We start from the raw sequence: 12,061 nt of genomic DNA on the forward strand, positions 1-12,061 counted from the left end.
AATCTCTGTGAGATAGATTCTATATTACACAGGGAGAGATTGCACGGTCATTCAACCACACAAGCATGACTTGAGAAGGAAACACACAGCAGATTTTTCTTCCAGAAACTCTGGCAGCCTGTTTCTGTCGTCTTCTATTTTTTTTTTTTTTTAAAGCAGCAGTGGGGATTGAACCCAGGGGCACTCAACCACTGAGTTACACACCGCCCTCCCAGCCATTTTTATTTTTATTTTTTGGTAGTGGGGATTAAACTCAGGGGCACTTAACCATTGAGTCACATCCCCGGCCCTATTTTGTATTTTATTTAGAGACAGGGTCTCACTGAGTTGCTAAGTGCCTCGCTAAATTGCTGAGGCTGGCTTGGAACTCAAGACCCTCCTGTCTCAGCTTCCCAAGTCACTGGGATTACAGGTGTGCACCACCCACCGGGTCCCTTTTTTTATTTTGTATTTTGAGACAGGGACTCACTCAGGGGCTGAGGCTGTGATCCTTCCTGCCTCAGCCTCCTGAGTAGCTGGGATTCCTGGCATTCACCACCGCACCTGGTTGGTTCTATCATTTTTAAGTATGTAATTTAAATATCTGAATATATGCATTGGTAAAATAACTCAATATCCAGATCCTTCCCTTTGGAAGAGAAGAAAGATAACTCCATTTTCACATTAATTTGGTGCTGCATCTTTTAGTTACTGCAGTCCTTCATGCACATTAGCCCATAAAACGTCCCCATGTCATTCTCAGAATGCCAGATGACACTCTTGGGCAGTGCAATCCAAAGAATTTACTATGGACTTGGCCCAGTTCCTGAAGGACTCATTACTAGGACATCATGAGATAAGTGCAAAAAGTATGTAAGTTTGGAAATGACTATAGCATTTTAGCGGTATGCACTGGTGTGACTTCCAACCATATGGCCAGTTGATGTGTCCACGTGAATGGGGCACAGGCCAATTCAGGTGCTATTAAACTCTTTTGGTGAGGCACAGGCAGCACACTGCATGTGGAGCAGTCATGTGCAGTAGGACCATGCATCTGTCCACAGTGGAAGAAAACATAAGCTTCACTCAAATAGTTTGAGAAGCATGGTTCTAGCATTCACGTCTGAACCTTTTCTTTTCTTACATCCATATACATATGCCTATATGCATACGTATATACATGCACTAAGGTGGATGCCCTTCCTTCAGGTAACAAAAGAACAAAGTCTCTTCTAAATTGCTCCTGTCAGTCCTGTACTTTTGTATAATTTAACGTACTCTTCTGGCACTAATCAGAGCCATTCTTATTTATTTTAAATTTAACACACACATATATAGTGTTTACTATGTAGCAGGAACTATTCTAAGGGCATCATGAGATGAGTTCATTCATTTCTTTCCCCTCAACTTTTGGCAGCCTTATTTCACAACACAAAAGGCTACATATTGGTCCTGCCAAAAAGAAATCTGCCATGTGGTGATTAGCTGAATGAGCAAAGCAAAACACCATTTCTGGCATGGACTTTCATGCCAAAATCTTATTTCTTTCAACCAAGCAATGACAAAATGGTTTAGCAGTTTCTAATAACCCACTGAGAAAAAGCAATAAATGTGAGAGGTTAATGTCTCTCCCAAAAGCATCTTCTAGTACCCCGGAAGCCCAAAGACACTGGTACAAATACATATGCCATGAGGAATGCTTCTTTCCCCTTCTCTGCACACATGGTTCATGCATGCAAGTCACATACATGATAGAGGCAGAAAGCAAACAAGAAAGCGCCAGGGGCTGATGGTTGGAATGCTCTTGTAGCGCACACCAAGGAGATGACACTTATCATAGGCAAATAAGCCCATATCCTTGGATCAGAAATTCACACAGACACTTGGCATAAGAGCATAAGCATGAGCAGCTCAGGAAAGGGCAGCTGCGTCAAAAAACACAAGTACCCAGATCTTATCTTTACAATTGCCTCCTGCTGTTAAGGTCACTCACTGTAATAGCGTCTGTGGCCCTCCGTCTTTCCAGGTGCAGCTCGATACAGAATTGTCCCTTCAAAGGTAGTCTTTCCTGACAGTGAATGAGAGAAGAGAAGGGGAGAGAAAAACAAGAGAGGGGGGAAGGGGAAGCAAATGATGGCAAAAGAAGGAAGAGGAAGAGTCTTTAACTGAACTTGCCTTCGATGAATCTGCTGCAAGAGCTTCATCCACAAAATTAATTAGAGACCATTAGGCAGAATTTAAGGTTACAGAATGAGCCCAAAGTCCCCATGCAACCATGACAGCAATGAGCACCCAGATTTGGGGTTTGCCTCTGCAAGTGACCAGCATGTAGATTATGCTCAGTTAAACCCGGAAGCCATCTCAAGATTGTAATTTAAGAATAGGAAAACCTCAATTAACCAGAAGGAATACAATTCACAGATTCCTTGAATGACTTAATTGTGTAGCACCATCTTTGCTTTGCAGAGTATAAGCCAGATCTAGGCCCCATTTTTCTTTATTTTCTACCTCTACAGCCCCATATGATAAAAACAGAATATTCAAGCCTCAAGATTCTAAATGAGACCCAGAATTCTCTTCAAAAAGTCTGTTGGGCTGGGGGTGTAGCTCAGTGGTATTGTACTTGCCTAGTGTGTATGAAGCCTTGGATTTGATCCCCAGCACCACATACATACATATATACATACATACATACATAAGAGAATTGTCATCTTCAATGCCTTTAAGCAAGAAAATGTATCAATATACTGGGGAGGGGGGGTTCACCAATGAGGTTTGAAGCCAATAGTGGCATTCATCTCAGTGTAAGGGGGTTTCTGTTTAGCATCAAGGACACTAGAAAATCCTGTTTCTTGAAACATCTTAATTGAGGTTTTGCCATATCAGTCATCATGAAACTGTATTTAAGCATGAGGACATAGGACTCACCCAGTGTCAAGTGTCAATTTTTTGTTACAAGTAGAGGTTATCAATATCATAAGCCTGGACATATGATTTAAGCCCAAATATCTTTGGAACCAAGAGTAAATACAGAGAATACACACATATTGTCCCACTTTGAGTGTTCTCCCACCCATCCACCCACCCACAAATACATATACACACACATAAACATAGGCCCTACAGAGTACCACAAACAGGTAAAAATGATTTGCTACAAAAAAACCCCACATCAATTAATAAAGGCATTACTCTAAGAAATAAGTTCTATAATGGCTTTTGTATTAAATACTCAAACTGGAGGCTAGTTACATCATATAGCTTTATAGTTAAGTGGGAGGGATGAAAAAGGTAGGAGATATGTACAGAGTGGGAAGAGAACAACCTATCTCACTTCGTATAAACATTACATATAGAAATGAGAAACCCAGTAGGAACCATAGTGTCAGCTCCAGGGCCTTGTCACTCCTAATACATGAAGGGATTTGTGAATAATCAGATTAACAACTTAAATAGAATCAGGTATTTCTAATTTCCATGACATATAGACTGGTAGTATACCCTCATTTTGAAATCTGCCCCTTTTGCCAGGTGTGCTGCATCTAATTAAAGCAAATACTTAGGCAATCCAATCACCGACTATGTAAGAATAATCTAGAGAAGCAACAATCAGTTTCAAATGTTCTTGTGAGATTTACAGCTCTTGAGGATATTGATGACAAAAACAGAGAAAGTTAAAAATGGCTAGTTTTCATTTGAACAAATTTTTACTCAACTTCAGTGATTAAATCATTACTATTCCTGAGACACAACTACTGTTTTGCGAGCCAGGTCCTCCAAAACCAAATAGCAGCCGTCCTGTCCATGTTAAAAAACAAGTATAAGGGTGGGGGTGGGGTGGGGGTGGGGTGGGGGTGGGGGGTGGATCACTGTTTTGATAAGGTTCCCCCAAGTACAATAGAATTTCCACGTGCCCTTACACTAAACAATATCTGGGAGTCACTGAGACAGACCATGGCTTTGATGTCTCTAAATTTGGTCAAGTTTGTCTGCAAACTCTCCCTGTTTACTGGCAACGAGGCTGTCTGGGAGGCAGACTAGGCTGGGGGCTGGGTGAGGACACACAAGCATTCTATTTGAAAAGCAAAAGAAATGAGTAAATGGAAAGATCATGAACATGAGTGATGTTTACCTTATTGGGGGAAATACTGTCAGTATTAAATATGAGTATTTGCAGAGAGCAAACACTATAGAAGGGAAGAATTTTAAGATTCAAACACAAAATCATATGCTTATGCTAACTTTGCCTGAAACTTTGTTTTATGAATTTGCTAACTGCTCTTCATTGCTAATAGAACATTCATCAAACACAAAATAAATACCATCGAACATTACAAAGAAAAATGAGTGATGCCCCAGAATATAATTTCTCAGCCTGGCTTTTGTTTTCATAGATGAGGGGCACTGAACAATTGAGTTTTTATACCTGATGAAACACAATATTTTTGTATCATGGGAGTAGTATGCCACATATTTTTAAAAGTCAGTTTCATCTTCGTCTTAGCTTGATGCATCACTAAATAAACATGATCTAAACTTTTTAAAATAAAGAATTAGGAAAATGAGAAATTCAATTCAAACTAAAAACCCATGGTTATTAATGGTTATAGAAAGAAAATGCAAACTTTCTCAAGATTATAATAAATAACTGAAAATGTTCCTATAGCTACAGGATTTAAAAACAATAAAGGGAGATTTTTAGTTTTATAACAATGATTTGAAGTTAGTTAGTGTTGGGCCGGAGATGTGGCTCAAGCGGTAGCGTGCTCGCCTGGCATGCGTGTGGCCCGGGTTCGATCCTCAGCACCACATACAAACAAAGATGTTGTGTCTGCCGAAAACTAAAAAATAAATATTAAAGTTCTTTCTCTCTCTCTTTTTTTTTAAAAAAGTTAATTAATGTTTTTAAAATGTTTAAAATTAGGCTGAGGTTGTGGTTCAGTGGTAGAGCACTTGCCTAGCATGTGTGAGGCACTGGGTTCAATTCTCAGCACCACAAATAAATAAATTAAATAAAGGTCCATCAAAAAGTAAAAAAAAAAAATTGTTTAAAATTGAAGATACATTTATATCTTTTTAAAAAATATTTATTTAGTTAGTTTTTAGGTAGACACAGTATCTTTATTTCACATTTATGTGGTACTGAGAATCGAACCCAGTGCCCCACGCACACTAGGCGAGCGTGCTACCACTTGAGCCACATCCCCAGCCCACATTTATACCTTAAATGTGAGGCAAGCTATGAATGAAAATGAAGTTGGACAACAGTGAAATCTGAATTTCTTTGCCACCATGTTCAAGTAACTCTTATAAAAGTCAGGATATTTTGTGATTATAAATATTTGGTGATCAGTTCTACTTAATATTAGTATGTGCACAATTAAGAATAAAGCCACAATTAAATAGTCATAATCTGGGCTGGGATTGTGGCTCAGTGGTGGAGCACTTGCCTAGCATGTGTGAGGCACTGAGTTCGATTCTCTGCACCACATATAAATAAATGAATAAAATAAAGGTCCATCAACAACCAAAAATATATATCTAAAAAACTTTTTTAAAAAAGTTACTACCATTATATTAAAAAATAGTCATTATCTGTGATCATAATAAAAAAATAAGATCACCTTGAGTTAGGTTTGAAATTTGTCAGATTCTGGCCTCTGTATTCACAAGTCAGGCCACACTCAGGACTTAATTAAATTGGGCAATAATGCTGTCATCTGATACAAAGCTAAATGATCTCTGAATTCCTTTCTGCCCCTAAAATCCTAAGATTCTGTATTACTGATGCAACCACTTGTATGTATGTACTTATTATTATTATTATTATTTTTTTAATTTTAATATTTATTTTTTAGTTATCGGTGGACACAACATCTTTGTATGTGGTGCTGAGGATCGAACCCGGGCCGCACGCATGCTAGGCGAGCGCGCTATCGCTTGAGCCACATCCCAGCCCTATTATTATTATTATTATTATTATTATTATTATTATTATTTTTGTGGTGTTGGGGGATTGAACCCAGGGCTTCACATGTGCTAGACAAGAGCTCTACCACTGAGCTACAGTTCTAACCCTGGATGTTTCAATTTTTACAACATAATTTACTGAATACCTTGTGTGTGTGTGTGTGTGTGTGTGTGTGTGTATGTGTGTGTGTGAGGGAGGGAGAAAAAGAGGGAGGGAGGGAGGTAAAGAAATATGGATCTGGGATGTGGAAGTCTACAATGGAGAAATCTATAAATTCAAACAAACTGTGATATATCAACTAATCACAATGTATGTACCTTACTTGGATCTAGATGCACACTAGCAAATTGCATCAAAAATAAGAAGACTATTAGGGGAAAGTGAGTACTTACCATATTTTTAATTATTTTAAGGAATTGCTGCAATTTGGGGTGAATATGTTAATAGCATTTTTTGGAGGGGGTAAAAGGGATTGAACTCAGGGCACTCAACCACTGACCCACATCCCCAGCCCTATTTTGTATTTTATTTAGAGACAGGGTCTCACTGAGTTGCTTAGTGCCTTGCTTTTGCTAAGGCTGGCTTTGAACTCGCGATCCTCCTGCCTCCACCTCCCAAGCCACTGGGATTACAGCTCTGTGCCACGGTGCCTAGCCAATAATAGCATTTTAAATACATCCTATTATTGATAAATACTGAAATAATTATGGTTAAAATTATAAAATATGTGGGATTTGCTTCAAGATTGGGAGAGACTGTGTAGGACTTTAAAAATTTGCTCATGGATTGGTAATTGCTGAAGCTCTGTGATAGGTACAAAGGAATTCATTACACTAGTCTTATTTTTGTATATGTTAGAAATTTCCTATAATTAAAGGTTCATAAAAATCTTTTTGAAAAACTACCTTTAAGGTTTCATAAATTCTGTGAATTGGAAAGATATTTTCAAATTTAAATATACAGCAATAGTTTCTGCTACTACATAACTATGTATCTTCTCTCTGAGACATAATGTTTAAACCAAAATATCAACCAATATAATTGTTACAGTTTTTTCCTTGTTGTTCAGGATAATCTAGTCTAAGAAGTTTAGGGATTTCATAACCAATCACCATATGTAAAATTAAATCAGAGTAAGAAAAAAAAGCAAGTTCTAACAAATTTTACCTGTCATTCAAAGATAAAAAGAAATGCCTTTTTAGGGTAATAAATTCATCAGGCATTTATTAAACACTTTCCATATGACAAGTAGTCATGGTACACATCTTTAATTAATATAGTGCTAATGTTACTTCTATCACATTCATCCACTAATATACAAAATTTAATTAGTACCTCAAGTATGTTCTTGAAGTAGAAATGTGAAGTACACAACTATGAAATAAGCATGCACATATATGTACACATACAGAAGCAGGTGTGTGTGTGTGTGTGTGTGTGTGGGTGGGTGGGTGGGTGGTGGGTGTGAGGGGGCGGGAGAGAGAGAGAAACAAACAGATATACAAAGATTGATTGAGCTGGGGTTGTGGCTCAGAGGTACAGCACTTGCCTAGCATGTGTGAGGCACTGGGTTCCATCCTCAGCACCACATAAATATAAAAATAAAGATATTGTGTCTACCTATAACTAAAATATAAATATTAAAAAAATCTGATTGTACTCAAGTTTCTCTTCATACCAGGATATAGATTTTTATTTATCTTTAAAAAACTCACCCTAATGCCTGACAGCATTTAAATTAAAAGGATGTTTAAATGACATCCCTGTGATCTCTAAAAATTACCAACGTGGTACAAACATTGGAGTTTAACTTACCCCAGAGTCACATGTTAATTAGGCAATCTCAGTGGGAAAACTAACTGCTGTTTATAAAGAGTATTAAGTGGGATGGTCTAACAAAGACTTTGATTAAGTACATTTTAATTCATACCAGAGAAAAAGCTAGGTGTCTTGTGTATGCCCTATGTTTTGTATTTTTCAGCTTTAGGACAAAAGTGAATATGAATTTGTGATGACAATAAGAGATGTTACAACTGGATGGAGTGTACATGGGATCTTGGTGTACAGTTTTGTATTTATTTCCACAACTTTCTGTGAATCTATAATTATTTCAAAACAAAAAGTTTTTTTTTTTCCTTCTCTAAACAGTAAAGTCCATTGAAACCACTAACACCATTTTATGGAGATAAGACTAAGCACAGTGAATTTGTCCTTTATGTATATCTATCAATCATCAATTAAAACAATAAATAAAATAATAAAATAGAAGGAAGACCAGTAGAATAGAGGAAGGGGGACAGAAGGAAGAGAGGGAAAGAGGAGGAACTAGGAACTGTAATGGAGCAAATTATATTTCATGCATGTATGATTATGTCAAAATTTACCCCAATATTATGTGAAACTATGATACACTAATAAAGACAAGTTTAAAAAGAATAAGTAGATTCATTCTAAAACCAAAGGTTCTGCTTAGACAAATCCTACCAGTATATATAATTTCTGCAAGTGATGTGATTATATAAATTTTCATATGATCACATGCTAAAGCAAATCCAGAGTGTAAATGGCTACTGAAAATATTGTCAGAATACTGATAGATACTACTTCTTGATTTCAGAGGACTCTTACATGTAGCAAGCTACAGGGACATTATTTTCACACCTGCTCTTCAATGAAGAGCTCTTTGGGACCAACCCACTTGCCACATTGCCACGGGACTGGCCTCTCTCTGCCTTTGTACCCACTCTTCCTCTGATGCCAGAACTCAGGATTCTTTTCTGAATAACTGGGGATCTGTGTGCCCCTTTCTTCAAGGTAAGCTTACTGAGGGTAGGGTCTCTGCTCTGTATCTTCAGTGCCTTACACAATGTCATAGAAACAACAGGGGCTCAACAAAGGTTGAATGAACAAGGAACAGAAGGAGGAGAAAAAGGATGGATGAATGGACACAAACAGGTGGAGAGATAGGCCCTCTTTTCCTTAACTATACATGCAGGAAGATTACCAAAGCCATTTGCTTTTATCAGAAGAATGCATCCTTGTTAGGAGTCCATGCCTCTCCAGGGACCTCAAAATCCCTTCAACGATGGGCAGATTCCATGGATTGAACATGGCTATTGAAATTTTGGGGTTCTCCTGGTCCTAAAATGGAGGGCTAGTAATTGAATGAGTGCTGGGGGGCACAGGTGAAGGAAGGACAGTTGAGCCTCTTAATTCTGTGCCAGGAATTCCAGTACCATACCTTTGAGGTGAGAGTTTGGGCAGGGTCAGTTGTCCAAATTATTGATTTAGAAATGTGTGGGAGACTGTTTGTTTCAATAGCTCCAGAAGTACAAGCTCTGAGAGCATAGTTAAAATAACATAAAGCTCTCCCAAAGAGGATTCTAATACCTCCCCTAAATCTCTGTATCAGTACAGGAATCCCCAAATCATTTCCAAGTGCAGACATGATGCTTCAGTGACCCCAGCATCAAAGAGTAACCAAACAGCTTTAAACTGCTAAACACTAACTGGTTATGCCCCAACCAATTATCTTGAGAGCTATCATTTATTAGAGGCCTTCCATAGGTAAGGTGGCTGATATACTTTATTGCTATTGGAACTCAATATTTCATTTCCCCATGACCTGATTTGGTCCTCCCTCCAAAAAAAGCACATTTAATCCACAATGTCCCTGAAAGTATTGTTATTATAGGACCTAATTACCATGTATGATACTATTCCAGTGTACAAAAAGCAACACTAGGGCAGTTAGAATTCTTATGTGGATTTGAAGTACAATAGCAACTCTTATAGTCAAGCATTAGCAGGGCCATGTTAGTGGAAAATCCCTCTGCCCTAAGCCAGAAAAGGCATCAGGAGCTCCAGGATACATTTGCTCCAAAATCCTTTCCCAGTCCTTCCTTTTATAGACTCCAGGATGGAATGGAGTTCAGGGAAAGAGGGTCCCAGGCTTTAGCAGTGGAGGAAGAGGTACTGCTGAAGCTACTGAGACAACCATCCAGTGTAGCTGTATCTATATATGTCAGGCTGTGTGATCCAGAGCTTCTGAGACATGAAGCAAAAGAGGTCACCTGAGCACTTCTCTGGAAATGGCTTTACTTCCAAATCAGGCATCTGTCTAATCATACCACTGGTTAAATAAAAGAGACATCAAGCCAACATAAGAACACCACTAAAAAGTCAGATTTTTCCAGATGGAAAAGGAAGACATTGAAGAATTATTTTGGCAAGACTGAGCTGCGCTCCTCTTATTGAGAAGTCAGCAACCCTAGGTAGTGTCGCCACTACTAAGACACAGTCAAGCCTCCTACAACATTCATGCCCATGACCTTGGCTCAACACGGCACAAGATAAACACAGACGCCCACGTGGGAAGTTGGGTTAGCGACTGGGAGAACAAAGCTTCCCGGTCCTGACCTTTTGCTCCATGAGCTGGAAAGGGCAGCAGAGAAACTGGAGGGAGACCTTCAGGCCCTGGAGAAAGAAAGACCTGAAGTTCGTTCTCACCATTGCAGAAGGAAACGCATGCTTGCTCAAGGCGGGGCCTAGACTCAGTTGTCTTGTCAGACCTTTTTTTTTTTTTTTTTTTGGTACTGGGGATTGAACCCAGAGGTGCTTTACCACTGAGCTACGTCCCCAGCCCTTTTTTTAAATTTTAAGACAGAGGCCCATTAAGTTGCTGAGAGCCTCACTAAGTTTCTGAGGCTGACCTCAAACTTGTAATCCTCCTGCCTCAGCCTCTCAAGGCACTGGGATTACAGGTGTGCACTATGAACCCAGCATGTCTTCTCATACTTTTAAGGAAATTAGCATGCACTTCTCTTGTGCACAGTACTTCTTGCCATCAATTTTATATATATATATATAAATAAATATATATACACACACACACATATTTTTTGTCATTTTTCTCCATGTTCCATAAGGGACACTGAGAAATTCGACAATCTCATTGGGTTCATTTAAAACATAATTATGAACTTATGGTAAAAATATCTCATAGCTGTATGAGCCCCCAGTGAGGCAGAACCACCATGGTATGAGGGCTGACAGTCATCTATCCAGAGATATGGAACGTATGGCTGCAAGTCAGACCTCTTCAGTGATAAACTTACTAAACCACAGTGGGTTAAGGTAGTACAATCAACAAAATACCCATGAGCTTTTGTCACAGCCTCTCAGCATAGGACACAGTACAGAAGGAAAGCTGGAATAGAGCTTAATGGTCTCCCCCATTTCCTGTTTGTGGAGTAGACTTGCTTACTTGACTTGGACATCTGCTCATCCTGGGAAATGCCGAGTTCATCTGATTCCCCTGACAGCTCCTTGATGAAGTTAGAAGGAAACATTCCAGTCTTCCCATTGAGAACACCTTCCCACCATCCTTCCTCCACCTGTATAGATGCAAAGAGAAGAACAGAGATGCAGGTTAGACATGGAGGTCCCAGTTTAATCTCCCATCTGTAATGGTATGGAGTGGAGCCCACATAGGGACAAAAAGAGGATCCAAAACTTAAAAGTTACCAGGGAACCAGAAAGTAAGCCACAGGGTCTTGAGATTCAGACTATGGAAGGGTGGGGGGTTAATCTGTGGTCCACAAATGTAAGTGGACAACAATGAACACTGAACACACATTTCATTTTCTTTAACCTCTATGTGAAATTTGGCATTTGCTTTGTTTATGAATGTAGGTGACATAATAGAAGGACCTGTCACCAAACAAATCATAGATGTTTTCATATCATATCACACGTGTGGGGATCTTGAAATACTACTTGTACTCACTGTTACTTTGAAATGGTGGTGTAAGTTATTCTACCTGGTAGGATACCCTTGTTATTTAATATATTAATAGGAAGAAACATAGATTACTTTATCAAAATTTGCTTTTAAAATAATTTGATAGCTACCTTAATACAAATAGTTCCCTTTAGAACCCTATGTTTTCTTTTTTTTTAAAAAAAATTTTGTTCTAATTAGTTATACATGACAGTAGAATGCATTTTGACACATCATATATAAATGGAGTATAACTTCTCATTTTTCTAGTTGTACATGATGTAGAGTAACACCGGTTGTGTAATCATATATACACACAGGGTAATAAT

At 38.6% G+C, this 12,061-nt stretch overlaps 1 protein-coding gene across 8 annotated transcripts in view; it reads right to left on the reverse strand.

Annotated features, from left to right (window-relative positions):
• The window catches only part of Sh3kbp1 (SH3 domain containing kinase binding protein 1), a 331,887-nt gene that overhangs the window by 143,060 nt on the left and 176,766 nt on the right, over positions 1-12,061 (reverse strand). For 5 of the 8 annotated variants that reach the window (XM_071606251.1, XM_071606250.1, XM_071606248.1 and 2 more), the window contains 3 exons: positions 11,217-11,346; positions 10,370-10,426; positions 1,973-2,047 (listed from right to left, as the gene is read on the reverse strand). In XM_071606251.1, the coding sequence (XP_071462352.1) occupies positions 1,973-2,047; positions 10,370-10,426; positions 11,217-11,346 (262 nt within the window). Of the gene's footprint in view, positions 1-1,972; positions 2,048-10,369; positions 10,427-11,216; positions 11,347-12,061 lie in introns of those variants that run through there. The other 3 variants (XM_071606256.1, XM_071606252.1, XM_071606257.1) reach the window with 2 other exon arrangements.

This window comes from Marmota flaviventris, chromosome X, assembly GCF_047511675.1.
Source record: "Marmota flaviventris isolate mMarFla1 chromosome X, mMarFla1.hap1, whole genome shotgun sequence".
Lineage (NCBI taxonomy): Eukaryota > Metazoa > Chordata > Mammalia > Rodentia > Sciuridae > Marmota > Marmota flaviventris.